Raw genomic sequence first — 17,153 nt, 5'->3', positions numbered from 1 at the left:
AATAATAATAATAATAATAATAATATTAATAATAATAATTATTTATATAGCGCCAACTGATTCCTCAGCACTTCACATAGTTAAGAGCGGGTTCAGACTACAGAATTCTCGCGGATAAAGTCAGCCGAATTCCGTTGCATGTACGCGCTCACGGCCGCGCGCCTTTCCGCCAGCTCCATAGACTCCATTCTATGGGCTGGTTGATTCCGCTATCCGTCGAAAGAATTGACTTTCGGCAGAATGCGGAATCCGCCAGAATCGTGCATAGAATAGTGTCGATGGCACGGGTGGAGAGGCGCGCGCCCGTGAGCGCGTTCAGGCAACGGAATTCGACTGAATTTATCCACGAGAATTCTGTAGTCTCAACCCGCCCTCACTCAGTTTTGGTCCCTGTCCCAGTTAGGGATCACAATCTAAACTGACCTATCTGTATGTTCTTGGTGTGGAAGGAAACCAGAGTACCCAAAAGAAACCCATGCACACATGGAGAGAACATACAAAATCTTTGCAGATGTTGTGTTTGGTCGGATTTGAACCCAGGGCTGCAAGGCTACAATGCTAACAACTGAGCTACCGTGCAGCTGTATTAGTGCTCATCACCCTTTTCACAATGGTTCTTTTCATTTTTTTAAATCTGGAGATAGGGAATGTTGTAAGTGCATGAAACATGCACATTTACATGTTCTGTGTAAAATAAATATCTACAAGCTGGTGTACTGAAAAAAACACAGAAAAAGAGTAACATTGTGATCAAGGTCACAATTGCCATTATCGCATACCAGAAGGTTAGGTTGGACTAACCTTGTGATATATTCCCTTTAAGGATATTGTACATATACGGGAATGTGTGAATTCTATTAAGCTTTTATTATACCAGCTTTTACTTTCCTTACAGACCTTGATGAATGCAGCCAGTCTCCTAAACCTTGTAACTTTATCTGTAAAAATACTGAAGGAAGTTTCCAGTGTTCCTGTCCTCGTGGCTACATTTTACAAGAGGACAGGAGAAGCTGTAAAGGTAATGTATAGGTTATGTGTATAGAATGGGTCACTTCATGGATTTTGACTAAAATATCGTTTGCCACTTCACTATACTGAATGTCCACTTTATTAAAGACCCTTATCCTTTGGACCTTTGAACTCTGTGGACATACACAGCTAGTGAACAGAAAGGGTTAGAGGCGGACATCAAGGATTGTTTTGGTAAATAGGTAGTGCAGAGCCAAAGCAGATGACACCCCAATACAATGCTTATGATACAATTCATGTCTTCAAAAGTAGACCTCATTATTTCTTACAACGGATAGGTTATAACTAGAGATGAGCGAACCTCGAGCATGCTCAAATCCATCCGAACCTGATTGTTCGGCATTTGATTAGCGGTGGCTGCTGAACTTGGATAAAGCCCTAAGGCTATGTGGAAAACATGGATATAGTCATTGGCTGTATCCATGTTTTCCAGACAACCTTAGAGCTTTATCTAACTTCAGCAGCCACCGCTAATCAAATACCGAACGTTCGGGCTCGGATGGACTCGAGCATGCTCAAGGTTCGCTCATCTCTAGTTATAACATAACAGCCGATTACCAGTGACCGGTGCCAAGCAGAAAAGACATTGTGGAAAGACATTGCCTGGTCAGCTGAATCTAGATTTCTGCTGCACCATGCGAATAAATGGATGAACTCTTACTGTCAGGTGTCAACAGTTCGGGCTGGTTAAGGTGGTGTAATGCTGTGGGGAATGTTTTTTTGGCACACCCTGTCATTGGAGAGTAGGGCTTATATAAACATTGCAACTGATCAAGTTCTTCCCTTCATTGCAGCTGTTTATTCTATAGTAGAAGAACACTTTCAGCAAGACAATGCCACACTATGCCACAAGGGTTGTATAGTCATGTATAGTCAGTACTTCCATATAACTTCCACAAACTATGAGAAGCTACCCTATAGAACACAATTCCTGCAAAATAATTTCACCCAGTAGAATCTATTCTGAGGGTAGCTTCACACACACAGTATCGCAGTGAATTTTCTGCTGGGGATACGCAGCAGATTTGATGTAAATAACTGAACACAGCATCAAATCTGCACCATCAAATCTGCTGCAGATCTGCTGCGCATCAGTTGTGTGTGTTAGCACCCTAAATCACATTGGTGTTAAGGCCAAAGAAGGTCCAGCATGTTAGTAAATGGGGGTCTCTAATGCTGGGTTTACACGGAGCGATTATCGGGCGAATTTTCGCGATAGCGATCAAATTCGAACGATAATCGTACGTGTAAACGCGGCGAACGATCGAAAAATCAATCATTTTGATCTTTTAACAGGTTCTTAAATCGTCGTTCGCAAAAAATTCGCCGATCGTTCTGTGTAAACAGTCGTTCACTGATTTTCCCTATGTGTGAGATAGGCTTAAGCGATCGCAAAACGAATTTTCTGTACGATATATCTTACAGTCTAAACGCTCATCGTTATAAAAAAAAAAATCGTTACTTCAAAATCGTTAATCGTACGATCGGGCAAATTATCGCTCCGTGTAAACCCAGCATAATGGTGCGTTTACACAGGCAGATTTATCTGACGAATTTTGGAAGCCAAAATCAGGAGTGGACTTGAAAAGATAGGGAATCGGGGTCTTTCCTTTATGACCTGCACCCTGTTTATAGTCCTGGCTTTGGCTTCAGAAATCTGTCAGATAAATCTCTCTGTGTAAACGCACCATAATGATGACCATTCAGTGTATAAGAATATTTGTATTTTCTTTTGTTTTAAAGTTGCTGGAAAACTGGTTGCATATATGCTCATAACCTTTACAAAACATGTAGTGGCTTGGTTTTCATCAAGGTACAATACATGCATTGCTAATGTAGATTAACAGTACCGGATGTAGCGGATTTCATGCTGTGAAATCCACTGTGATTCGGTACGTGTGAAGATACCCTATGACACATTAAAAAAACTTTTTTTAATTTTACCTACCTAAACAATCTCATGTTTATCTTTATCTATTCAGACCTTGACGAATGTGCAACCAAACAACACAATTGCCAATTTATTTGTGTCAATACAATTGGAGGATTTACGTGCAAATGTCCACCTGGATTTACCCAGCATCATACTGCTTGTATTGGTAAGTGTAGAATAAAGATGAGAATGAACTTAACTCTTCATTTACTGTGTCCCGGATGCCAGGAAAAAAAATGCTATATATGATATATTATACATTTAGATACTGAGGCTTTACATTTCTATTATTTGAGATTCCAAGTTGCTTTTACCAGTTGTTTGTTTCTGGTCTATTACTGCGAGTGTCATTGTTAGGGCTCATTTATCTGGCACCCATGCTAGCTTATTGTGCTCTACTGTACTTCCATATGTCTGTGATTTCTTATGGAGGCAAATTAGTTTTTTTTAGATTCATAAATTCAAATAGTGACAGCTTCTTTTTTGCTAATATGTTCCCTTTTATTAGTTTAATATGGTGAGGAAATGCATTATGGCTTTCTGGTTAGCGGTGAAGAACAGGAAGCTCAACATATACTATAATTTCTCACATGGGGCTTCATGTCAACATGTTCTTGTTCATTACTTATTACAATAACATGTCTGATGGAATACACCAGTATCATACATAGCACTTTCTAATGTAACTTATATTAGTGACGCATTCCCTGAGCTTAGAAAATTAAAACCATTCAAAGCAACAAAGAAAGACTAGGATCTTCTCTGAAGGTCTTCACAAATAATACTAAATACTAATATACTAAAAGTATAATGATTTTCTATTATTAATTTGAGCAGATTGATATCTGTCAGGGTGATATTATTTTGTGGCAGTCTGCGCGAGAATGGGAACTGTCACCATACAAATCATTGATATGTCTTAAAGACACATCAAAAATTTAGACCATCACTGATTGTTACATTGAATATAGGGAAGCGCTCAGCCAAGCTCTTTACTTCACGACTCATTGCCTTTTCCATCTCATGGCAGGACATGTCTCCACTGTAAGTAATAAAAACTGTCTCCTGCAGCAAAACAGACAAGACAATACAGTGAACCGGGGAGTGACACACTTAAAGGGAATCTGTCACTAGGTTTATTCCACCTTAAACAAGGGCATCATAAACTAGTGACAGAAATCGGTGTATTACTTACATCATTTTATTCAGCTGTTCTCCTAATATGCAGGAGAATTGGATTCTTGCCACACACCCTCCCCCGCCCTCCAGCTGCTGATTGACAGCTGACTGCCTATACACTGCATGAATAGATAACTGCCAATCAGCAGCTGGTGGGTGGAGTTTTCTGCTTCTCATGAATATTGAGGACTACTGGGCTCATGCACATAATGGAGAGGACTACTTATTGTCCATGTTACTCAGGAGGATATCTCTGCATCAGCTGCACAGAACAATGCATGTGATACAGCATTCTGTTCAGCTTCTCTGTCACTAGTTTATTTTACCCTGAGATAGGACACCATAAATCTACTGAAGGCCGTATTACATGGTAAAATATTGAGGAGGAAGCGAGCACTGACCTGTCAAGTCAGCACTCGCTTCCTCCTCGTGGAACGAGCGGGAGGGGCGCGGGCAGCGGCTGCCCAGATGATCCTAAGATCATCTGTGAGGCCCAATAAAGAGTGAGGCAGTGCTGCTGCCGCCATTTCTATTACACTGAGCAACTAGCAGCAGACTGTCGCTGTTGTCTTCATGATTTTTTAACACGTTGAAAGACCATGATCAGCCAATATCGTGCAAGATTTAAACATTGATGCATTGTACGAGCAGAGGAGGGGGAATGTCAGTAATATTCAATTTTACCCTTTCCACAGTTATTTTTGTTGGTCCACTTGGTCCTACACGTCTCAATCATTTAGCATTGTTCCCTCCTGTATATTTTAGATAACAATGAGTGTGCCTCAGAAGTGAACTTGTGTGGAGCTAAGGGCATATGTCAGAATACTCCAGGAAGTTATGCTTGTGAATGCCAGCGTGGATTCGCACTTGACCAGGGTGGAGCAGCATGTGAAGGTATTTAATACTGTGCATCTATTTTGGCAAATCTTATAATTACATTGCTATCAAAGTTTTAAAGAAACGTCACTGTACACAATATTCTGAGCCCTATTTCTACATGGATACGAAATTGGTGTTCAACTTCAGACTAACACTTCAGGTCATGTAAAATTGTTGCATTTGTTCCTATTTTCCTTTTTTTTTTAATGATTTTTTTTTTACTTTCTGATAGTCAAAATCTTCTGTTTCTACTTGGACACCAGCAATCTACTGCTATTTAGAGATTTTTTTTTACATACATGAGTATATATATGTATTCTATTTTGAGTACATTAGTTAATGCTTTTTTTGTTTGGATTTTAGGCCTATCTGACGCATAGGCCTAAAAAACGGACAGAAGAACGGATGCATTTGCGTGCATCTATTTTCATCAGTTTTTCCATTGACTCTCGTTATTAAAAAAAAACAAAAAACAGATCAAAACGCATCCATTTTTTTAGTGTACACAAAAATGTGGTCGACCACAGATTGCAAAAACGTAGTGTGAACCCAGCCTTGCCGCTTTATTTCACCCCCAGGCCTTAACAATGCTGCTAGGCTCATTCACACAGTAATAATATATAAAGCAGTTATTGGATATTTCTGTACCATAGTTGTATATAGGAATTAGGGTTCTGTCAACAACCCTAACTCTATATATAAACACGCTGGCCAAAGAAAATGTGCTATTGGTTCCCAGTGCTGGTCTGGTAACCCTCCATTGCTATATGTCACTGTCCTCTCCTAACTATGCAGTTCTCGTATGTGTCTGTTGGTCAACTAAACGACAGAACAAATACATAAAAAAGGACACAGCTAATACTATGTACTGTTTCTGGATGACATCCAGGTAGACGCAGAAGTTACAGTAGTTTCATAAACTACACAAAGTAAAAAAATAAAATAAAAAGTTGCCAGGTTATACATTTAGTGATTATATAGCTAGTGATGAAGTGTGAAACTAGGGTAAGACAGTGACAGTAAATCCCAGATTATCATGATGGTTTTTTTAAATTATTTTTGTGATTCATCCTGTGGTATAAACACAAATCACAATTGTTCCCAGGCTCCAGAATGTCTTGTAGCTGAGTCTCATGAACAGTGCAGTGTCAGTCTAATCTTGCCAGTTGTATGCCCTAGAGGCCGGGGAGGGCCTGGGGTCCTGAGCAGGACACTGCAACGACATCTCTAATTGCTAGTTGGAACAGGGGTTTGTTCTTATTGTTACATTAGCCAAAGGAAACCGCACTGTTTATTTTTGCAGGAGTTCTCTCAGTTACAGGACAGTGGCTGGTACATGCTGTAGCGTCTATTACAATGTGGCCATGTTGGTCTATAAAACAATATGTCTGCCAAAGATTCATAAATATTTGATTTGTCTTCTATGTGTTTTGTGCATGATCTACAATTACAATTGCAAGTGAATACGGTAGCTGTTACAATTTCAGTTTTGTAAATATATTCTTTATAGTTATATTGGTATTGGAGTGCAGACAGGAGTCTGTATTCACCACTTTCTGAAAACATCTAAAACCAATTTCATTCTCCTTTAGATGTGGATGAATGTGATGGAAGCCATCGCTGTCAGCATGGATGCCAGAACATCATTGGTGGATATCGGTGTAGTTGTCCACAAGGCTACCTTCAGCATTACCAGTGGAATCAGTGTGTCGGTGAGTATTGCTTGCAGTGCGGGGCTGATTTGGTGGCTGAACTGCGATTCGTTACGTGTGAAGGCACCCTAAAAGGGCCAGGATACATTTCTGGAGTGTAGCAATATTACAGTAAATAGGTGCTCAGGGCTGTAACAAATAATATTGATTTTCATAAAAAACTAACCTGTTGCCCTCATTAGTCATCATCAAAAATAATACTTTTAGTCCAGTGCCCATAAAAATAATGATTGTAAATCTCATAGTAACAGTAATGTAAAATGGCCAATTGAATATTTCACATAGTGCCCATAAAATACAACATGTAGTGCCCAGGTCATCGTAGCCATTAAGTATGCTTGAGAAAGGCTCGGGTTTACGAGCTGAAACGTTGCATTGTTATGTAGACTGGCACAATAAAGTCTTTTTAATTGGAAGAAAATGCTGTCCTCCACTTGCTTCTACTATTGACATTGGGGAGACGAGCCGACCCCCTTGGAGACTGTGCATCGGACAAGTGTTTCCGCGGATCCCACCTTGGTTTCTCTGATATATATATATATATGAAGATTTATCAAACTGGTGTAAAGTAGAATTGGCTCAGTTGCCCCTAGCAACCAATCAGATTCCACCTTTCATTCCTCACAGACTCTTTGGAAAATGAAAGGTGGAATCTGATTGGTTGCTAGGGGCAACTGAGCCAGTTTCCCTTTACACCATGTTTGATAAATCTCCCCCATAGTGCCTAGTTAGGCTAGGTTCACACTGCATTTTTGCAATCTGTTTTTGCAAAAACGGATGAAAAATGGATGAAAAAAAAAAAACAGATGCGTTTGTGTGCATCCATTTTGATCCGTTTTTCCATTGACTTCCATTGTAAAAAAACGGATCAAAACGGATCCGTTTTTTTGACAGACACAAAAGTAGATTTGGCTACATTTTTGTGTCCATCCCAAAAAAATTATCCTTTTTTTTTTTTACAATGGAAGTCAGTGGAAAAACGGATTGCAAAAATGCAGTGTGAACCTAGCCTTAGTGCCATTCTCCTGGAAAATAAGCATTTAAAAACTTAGCATCTAACATATATAATCTATGCAGATAAAAGGCATCACTTTACCTGTGAAGTTTTTATTCAGCTATAATAACAAATAAGCCCATGCCACAGTGATTGCACGCTTCGGCTAAATTCACACATAGTATTTCCATTAGTCTCAGGAGTGGGTTGAAAACATAGAAGCTGTGCAAAGTTTTCCATTATAATTTTGCCTTGTCAGTCCCACTCCTGGTTTTGGTACAAATACTGTGTCTGAACATAGCCTTCTATAACAAGACTAGTCTCTGGTATAATTCCTTCACCCCTTTACTATTGCAGTCATCCCATGACTTGGGAAAATCTCTTTTATTTTGTTTAGCTGTAAACTAACCTAATCCCTGTGCCAATAATAAGAGCTGTTCTTCTTTTAATGTAACGTAATGCTAACAGATGTGTTTGTCGTGCAATGAAAAATTGAAGACATGTGTGTCACCATGACTTCTTTGTTATTGTATTTTTAATAGGCATAAAAAAGGACTCCTATTCCCAGACAAATTACCACTCATTGATTTTTCCTTCTGTTGTCTACAAGTATTATTAATACCAGAACAGTATCAGCCATATGAAAGCCATTTAACCTGCATTATTCATATAAGTGTTGCAGTAGCAAAAAAAAGAGACCCGGGCCACTATTATCGATGGGTTGTGTTTGGTATTGCAGCTCATTCCCAGTCAAATAAAAAGTACAATGGTCCCTTCAATTTGTGTGTGTTATTAGTGCTATAAAAAGGCTGTCCTATGTGAATAAGCCCTTATTATTATAAAAAAAAAAAAAAAACTCATTGTAGTACTAAAATGAATCTGAAGCTGCATCTAAAATGTTGAGTGTTTGAACACTCTATGGAATAGTAGTAATATCTTGTAATAGTGCAGATTTTTGCCTTACACTTTGCTGGGTTCACACACAGTATATTTCAGGCTGTATTTGGTCCTCATGTCAGGTCCTCATAGCAACCAAAACCAGGAGTGGATTGAAAACACAGAAAGGCTCTGTCCACACAATGGTGAAATTGAGTGGATGGCCGTCATATAACGGTAAATAACGGCCATTATTTCAATACAGAAGCCACTGTATTAAGATAACAGAAAATATTTGCCATTAAATGGCGGCCATCCACTTGATTACAACATTGTGTGAACAGAGCCTTTCTGTGTTTTCAATCCACTCCTGGTTTTGGTTGCTATACAGCCTCAAATATACAGCCTGAAATATACTGTGTGTGAACCCAGCTGAAAGCAAATGTACCAGCAGGTACATCGCTTTAAGATCTTTACATAAATAGACCAGCGCCGTCATGTGGATGCCAGTGCCGCTGTCCTATTTTTGAACCGTGGCCCAGCCGTAGCTCCATTGATTCTAATGGAGCCGCGTCAGAGTGGAGGGCAAAACGTCACACTGGGGGCGGACGGGCCCGCCTCCAGTGCTTCAGGCCTGGCCGGTGATTGGGAATAGACCGGCACCATGCATGGTAACCAGGCCGTGGTTCAAAAAAAGGACCGCAACATTGGCATCCCCTTGACAGTGCCAGTCTATTCAAGTAAAGATCTTAAAGCAATGTACCTGCTGGTACATTCTCTTTAAGCCGTGTAGCCATGGATATATGCCACAGGTATAAATGGTAGATTTAGAGATGTGGGCTTATTTTTTTTGCTAATTTGCTAATTGTAATTTGCCTTTGTGTGTTGTTCCCTTGCAGATGAGAACGAGTGCCAGAGCAGCCAGGTGTGCGGAGGGGCCACATGTCACAATACACTGGGGAGCTTTAAGTGCATTTGTCCAACAGGATTTCAGTTTGAACAGTTTGGAGGTTCTTGCCATGATATCAATGAGTGCAGTTCTTCCCAGGCTCCATGCAGCTTTGGCTGCTCCAATACAGAAGGAGGCTATGTTTGTGGCTGCCCACCAGGATACTTCAGAGTAGGACAAGGGTAATCATTTTTTTTCCTTTGAACAAAGTTTTACACAAAAAACAATGAAAAAAATCATATTGGTGCTCTGATATTGTAAATGAGTCCCAGGACTCCTAAAGGTACACACCTATTTTTCATATTTTTATCTGCTTCTAAAAATCTAAAACTGTTATTATATAGTTACTTTACAAACTATATAAATAAGTTATGGCCCTTTACCAGTGCATGGCACAAAGTGTGGCGGTACATTGGGCATCACCTGTTTTCAGACTGCAGGCTACCAATATTGCTGAAGCTCCATTTTATTAATTATGAACACCCAGAGTTTCTCTTTAATGTTTTTTTTAACAAGCAGAGGAGCAGCTAAAGATCTGACCAGATGCCATAGTATGCTGAAAGTTTAGGCAGTGATGTTCCTGCTGTGGGAAACAATTCTCAGAAACTGCTCTTGGCATGAAAAGCTTTTAGTGCCACCGCCCTTGGAAGAAAGTGTGTAAAGTAAGGGCTATGTCTCACGTGCTAGAATTTTTTTAACTTCTCAATTATTGTCAGTGGAAAGATGAAAAACTGTCTGGGACCTCCACAAAATCAGAGTCATCAATTTGAAAAAGTGACTGTCACCTTTCTTTTTCCGCACACTCACATTTCCTTGAAAAAAATAAAAAGCAAAAGGCTATTTGTCATACAGTGTTTTAGATATTTTACAAGATTTTCTTGACTGAAATACGCATAAAGTAGAGAGAAAGCAAGAGATGACAAATAATGTGTTCACAGCTTGAACCCAACGTTAATGTTTATATAATGGCGGCACACACTGCATGACCGAAAAATGCTACAGAAATAAACATTCTGCCACTGAAGGCAGCAGGATTTAATACAGTCATACAGAATTTATATTCATACATTCACCTAAAATTTCACTTTAAAAGGCAACCTGTTGCTTTGAACATGCTGCCTGATCTGCATGAGGAACTAACAAATAGATTCAGTATAAGGCCAATTTCATACTATGAGACCGGCCGTTTCGTATTCTGGCTGGGTCACGGAACAGCCGGTCCTTGAAAAGATCATCCCGGCCAGTACTGCCGGGTGACCTTTAGGGCCGCAGAGTTCTGATGCGGGCACATCTGTGCGTGCCAGTATCAGAACTCCCCACTGCACACTATGGAACGTGCGGCCTGAGCCGCTCGCTCCACTGTGTGCAATGACAGGATTTTCTGCGTCCGCTATTCACTGAATAGTGGCCGCAGAAAACTGACATGTCGGTTATCTACGGCGCCATGAGAGATCCCGGCAAAAGTGTATATTATGGGGGAGAATAATGAAAAGGTGTAAATATACACCTGGTGTAAACTGCCCACAGCAGCCAATCACAGCTCAGCTTTCAGCTCTGGTAGAATAAAAGAGGAGCTGTGATTGGATGCTGTGGGCAGTTTACACCAGGTGTATATTCACACCCTTTCATAAATCTCCCCCTATGTGTATACACTTCGGCCGGGATTCCATAGAAGGCAAGGCAACATATATTTTCATAAAAAGTACGGCTGTTGCTGCTGATTGCAACAACGGCTGTACTTTTAGAAAATATACGTTATGTGAACATAGCCTAAGGTTGGTTTTATTACAGGCACAAATGATGATGAGCTGTCAATTTAGACTATTAGACCTGTGGAGTTCTAGAAAACATGGATACAGCAGCTGCCCATAATATGACCATAATAAGGCCACGTTCACACACTGTATTTTTGTAATACACTGTATTTTTGGCAACCTGTAATAATGGCCGCTGTTTATTGACAGTGTGAAATTAAATTAGGGTGTATGGAACAACGCCCGTAGTGTATACACTACGGCCATGTTTCTCTGCGGCTGCAGAAAACAATTGACAGGTCTATTTTGTGCAGCCACTATTCAGTGAACAGCAGCCCTACAAGATAGCCTGTGCTCACAGTGTAAAGTACAGCTCCCGGCCGTACTTCACATTGTGCTCTATGGCTATTTGGATTGTGGGCACACCCGAGTGATGTTCATCTTGCTTATACTGCAGTATCGGCTGGGTGAACATTTCAGACATCGGTTGTTGTTTGACCCGTCCGGGTCAAACAAAGGCCAATGTTCATACACTGTGTGAACATGGCCTAAAAATTTAAAAATGCACACGGAGCAGGCTCATGTGGAACTGGCTAGCCTTCCCTATATGAACTTATATAGAGCTGTCAGTGTCTGAGTAGCACCACCAGCTAATCTCATAAACTCGTAGTGAGCAGGGATTTCTATTGATACAAGTTATAACACAGCAGTCTTTTTGGAATACTGCCACTTTAATTTTTTAACCAAAGCCAGAAGCGGATCCAACAGAAGCTAAAGTATAAATCCTTCCTATATATTTCCTATTAAATTTGAACCCAGTGACATTTTTTTAAAAGAACAGCTGTGTGTGACAGCAGCCATACACCAACTCTTTTCCTCACAATTCAAAATACTCCTCGTAACCTATCTGACAGGTTCACTTTAAAAGAATGTATTGGACCGATTACATCCTTGTGTTACTCTTTGGGTTTTTGTGATTTTTCTTATACTTCTTGAACTCTGGAGACTGTGCAAATAAATAATAATCCACATATAAAACAAAAGGTGTGTACACAATGAGAGCTATAACTGTGCAGATTCAGCTAACTTGCCGCTGTTTTTCTAGACACTGTGTAACTGGAGCAGGATTGAGCAGAGCTCAGGATATGGCGGTCAGTGGGGAAATAGATGACAACTCTTTATCCCCAGAAGCATGCTATGACTGTAAGATCAATGGCTATCCCAAAAGAGGAAGGAAACGGAGGAGTGCCAATGACACAGTCACAGATGATGAGGTAACTATAACAATCTGCACAGACTGCACGAAAACGACAAGGCTTGAAAAGTACAATAGCTCTTTTCTAAAAACCTTGAAAAAGATGTTCCGCCTAAGCACAATTATTTTAACTAAATAAGTCTAGAATTGTGTGCGCATACATCTCTCTAGAAGTAGAGCTCTGATTTTCTGATGCTGAGCTACAAGAAAGTGATCCCAAATCCCTAGTTCCCTCAAGTGGTCCAAAATCCTCATTGTCTATGGAGCCAACAGAAACAGAGTGTACTCCACTGTTTCCATCAGCCACATAGACTCAGGACTCCTATTTTAGAGATCATATAGTCCAAGAGGTGGGACCCAAATAAATAACACATTAGAGATGTCCCTTGTGCAACAACCCCCTTTAAGGATTTGAGTTACTTTCAGGGTATGTTCTCACAGTGCCTCTTTAGGTAAAATAACGCCCATTGTTTTTAAAATAATAGCTATTATTTTATAGTGTCGGACATAAATAGTGGTCATGATCATAATTACCAGCCATCATTATAAAAAAAAGGGGCTGTTTTTTGTTTATAAAAGACATTTTGGGAACATAGCTTTAAAGAGTTACTGTCGTATTATTTTTTTTTTGGCAGAAATCAATAGTCCAGGCGATTTTAAGAAACTTTGTAATTGGGTTTATTAGGCAAATATGCCATCATCTGCATTTAAAAAGCCTTTTCCCAGGTCCCCCCCCCTCTCTCTCCTCTTTTCCATTCACTGCAAAATATCAGGAAATTGTGACTTGTTGCATCAGACACAACCCTGTCTGTTCTATAGAGAGGGGAGGGGGAGGAGGGAGATAAGTGGGCAGCAGAGAGCTGAAAACAAAGGATTACACAGCCGGGAGCACCATGAAAGCCAGTATTCAGAGGTCAGAGAGGTCTGTGCTGACTGTCAGAGGAGATAGCCGGTGAGGTAGCTGTAAATTAACTCTTTGTTGCTGTTTTGGTGCCTCATCTCCCTCCACCCCTCCCCTCTCCATACACAAAGATGGAGACAGGGGGGAGAGCTTCAAACTGCTTTTTCATGATAAAAATGCATTTTTCGGCTAATAAACCCAATTACAAATTTTCTTAACCCCTAGACGACCCAGGACCTGGAGTTACGTCATGGAAGTCTGTCACCAGACGACCCTGGACGTAACTGTACGTCCTGGGTGGTTCTCCCGCTATGAAGCGGAGCGCGCTTCATAGCAGGTGGGGGCCGGCTGCAATCAGCAGCCGGCACCTCATTGTTAACGGCACGCTGCAGCGATCGTGCTGCCGCGTGAGTCATTAACCCCTTAAACACCGCGATCGCGCCGCGGCGTTTACGTGTCAGTGACAGGGGGAGTCCCCTGTCACTTACCGATCGGGACCCCCGCAGTGTGACTGTGGGGTTCCCGATTGTTAAAACGGACCGCCGGAGGTCTCTTACCTTCCTCCGTGCGGTCTGCTGCACTGAGCCTGCACAGGCAGGCTCAATGAGCAGATCGCCGATAACACTGATGAATGCTATGCCTATGGCATAGCAATGATCAGTGTATTAAATCAAAGTATTGAATGTAAAAGTCCCCCAAAGGGACTTCAAATGTGTAAAAAAAAGAAAAGTTAAAAACACTAATACACTACCCCAAATCCCCTCCCCCAATAAAAGTCTAAATCACCCCCCTTCCCATTATATAAATAAAACATATAAAAATAAATAAATAAACATATATTATACCGTAGTGTGCGTAATTGTCCAATCTATTAAAATATAACAAGCGTCATTGCGAACGGCGTACACGAAAAGAGGGAAAAAAGTGCGCAGATTAACGATTTTATGTTACATTATATATATAAAAAAATTTATAAAAAGTGATCAAAACGTCCGATCTTCACAAATATGGTATTAATAAAAACTAGAGATCATGGCGGAAAAAAAGACATCTCATACAGCCCCATAGGTGAAAAACTAAAACCGTTATAAGCGTCACAATAGGCCCATTTTATTAATAATTAATTGCCAAAAAAAAAGGATTTCATAAAAAAAAAATATATAACATTAGAGAATCTGTGTAACCTGCATATGGTTGTGTTCGGACTGACCTATAGAATAATAGTGTCATGTCGCTTTTACCATATAGTGCATTACGTAGACACAGGAACCCCCCAAAAGTTACCATATTGCATTCTTTTTTACAATTTCACTTATTTATATCTTCATAAATAATATATTTGGGATTCCATCATACATGTTATGGTACAACGAAAGACGCCATTACAAAGTACAACTATTCCTGTAACAAACAAGCACTTACATGGCCTTGTAGATAGAAAACTGAAAGTGCTAGAGGGAGGAGGGAAAAACGAAAGCGCAAAGATCAAAATTTGCGCGGTCCACTGGGTCATTTTGGGCCCGTTTCTCAAAGGGTTAAAATCGCCAGTGCTATTGATTTCTGCAAAAAAAAAAAATAATAATAATAATAATAAATAAACGACAGTGACACTTTAAAGCAACCAATGTAACAAATCCTTGACTATGGAAGGTATCAGTTTTTTGTAATCGTTTATGTTGCTATCAATAATTATATAGTTTTTAGGTTTGCAACTTAAATAGTTCATACAATAAGCCAAGTATAACCAGGGTTTGCTTTCCTGCCAAGGTCTATTCATAAGATTTATGGGATGAATTCCTCCAGCATTTTCTTAAAAAGATATAAAAAAAGAATGTGGGTCATTTTTAATAGAAATATTTACAGGGTGATACAGCGCCTATAAAAATATTTAGGCCCATTGGACTTTTCCATATTTAGTTGTGTAGCAGTCTTTAAAGTGAATATACTGTAATTATGTTCTGTAAATGCTGATCAACACTTTATAACACTTCACATCAAAGTGGAAAAAAATTCTACAGTGTCCAACAATTACTATAAATTTGAAACAATAAATAATAAAATACATAATTTTTCAACCCACTTAACTGCTTGGACCATAACAAGGCTAAAAATGTCTTGGCAGGTGCACAAGTGATTCTGCAAGGAAGTTCCTGAACATCCTTGCAGAGTCTGCAGGTACATGGAACTGGTTTAGCAGTTTTGCTTCCCAAATGTCTTATTTTTTGCTTATTTTGTTTTCCAAAGGTCTTTTTTTAATAACATTATAAGGGTACAAAGTATAAAATAAAAAAAATTTTACAATTAAAAACTGAAACTCCCTTAACACCCTTATTTCCCTTCATTCAGCCCGAAGGCTGTATCTATGTTTTCCTAACAGCCCTAGGGCTGCATCTATCTTCTCCAGCCACCAGCAGTCAAATGCTGAGTATTCTGCTAATAAGCTTTATAAAAACTGTGTGCATCACCCGCAACATTGCTGAATAAACATTTAAAGGGGAACTATCAGCAGGTAAGAGGAACTAACCTGCTGATAGTCCACTATTGCGCACAGGATGCCAAGGAGCAATGTATGTCTCTTACCTTCCTCCTCGGTGCCTTTCCCGTGCTGTTAACAGTGTAATCCTTGGTCCAGAGCACTGCCCTGCTCCCATCACACAATCCGGCCTGCTCCTTCTAATGATAATCCATGGAACAGATGGGCTGAAAGGCATTTTGGGGGTGGTGCAGTGCTTCTAATGGTGCTCCGGACCTAGGATTACACAACTAACAGCACAGGAATGGCGCTGAGGAGGAAGGTAAGAGACATTGCTTCCTCCTTGGCACCCCATGCGCAATAAGGAGCTATCAGCAGGTTAGATTCATCTAATCTGCAGATACTTCCCCTTTTAAAGGACAGCACACAAACAACCACTGAATCCCATTTACCTTCTTTGTCCAAAGACGTAAATACTGTCTGCAGACATACTCTACATACAACTTTAATAAAGCCTTTAACAGTAGTTCTGTTTTCTACACTGTACAATGCAAATAGCTTAGCTTGGTAAAATACAAATCAAATAATAAAAAAAAATCTGTAGAACATGTGTATTTATTCTTAACAATCCAGAATTCACTGTTAAATGAATCTAACTAGCTTACCTTCATCCTCTGCACCAATCCCATGCAGTTTGTAGTGTTATCCTGTGTCCGGTAAGGCTGTTTGGAGCACTGGGGGTAGACCTACTGCTCCCAGAGCGCAGGTCTACCCCCAGCTGGCCCGCCCTCAGTGGTTAAAACGGCCTAACTGGAAACACTTACACTGCAAACTGCACTGGAACGTTGCTGAGGATGAAGTTGCTGAGGATGAAGGCACCCCATGTGTAATAGAGATGATGGAACGTCAGGATTTTCAGGTTCGATCAAACTCGAACTTTCGTCATTTGATTCCCTATGCATTCCTGTTCCGTGGGGAAGGTGGAGACAGTCTGAGTAACGCCTGGAAAACAGGGATACAGCCTAGGTAATGGGCTGTCTCCACCTTCCTTATGGAACAGGAAGGCATCGGGAATCAAATGACAAAGGTTCGTGAAGGTTCGAGTTCGAACGAACCTGAAAAATCCACGAACTGGAGAGAATGGAACCGCTGCACATCCCATCCATGGCTGATACTAATGCCGCTAGGCCTATATTAAAAATCAACACCAGAGTGTCTG

General features: G+C 40.2%; 1 protein-coding gene across 3 annotated transcripts in view; it reads left to right on the top strand.

Moving 5' to 3' along the window:
• The window catches only part of FBN1 (fibrillin 1), a 199,078-nt gene that overhangs the window by 179,893 nt on the left and 2,032 nt on the right, over nucleotides 1-17,153 (top strand). For all 3 annotated transcript variants that reach the window (XM_069983105.1, XM_069983095.1, XM_069983085.1), the window contains exons 60-65: nucleotides 896-1,018; nucleotides 3,012-3,128; nucleotides 4,907-5,035; nucleotides 6,613-6,732; nucleotides 9,502-9,733; nucleotides 12,411-12,579. In XM_069983105.1, coding sequence (XP_069839206.1) covers nucleotides 896-1,018; nucleotides 3,012-3,128; nucleotides 4,907-5,035; nucleotides 6,613-6,732; nucleotides 9,502-9,733; nucleotides 12,411-12,579 — 890 coding nt within the window. The remainder of the gene's footprint in view (nucleotides 1-895; nucleotides 1,019-3,011; nucleotides 3,129-4,906; nucleotides 5,036-6,612; nucleotides 6,733-9,501; nucleotides 9,734-12,410; nucleotides 12,580-17,153) is intronic.

The sequence above is a fragment of the Dendropsophus ebraccatus genome, chromosome 1, assembly GCF_027789765.1.
Source record: "Dendropsophus ebraccatus isolate aDenEbr1 chromosome 1, aDenEbr1.pat, whole genome shotgun sequence".
In the NCBI taxonomy this organism is placed as follows: Eukaryota; Metazoa; Chordata; class Amphibia; order Anura; family Hylidae; genus Dendropsophus; species Dendropsophus ebraccatus.
This window is presented reverse-complemented; position numbering and strand designations above follow the sequence as displayed.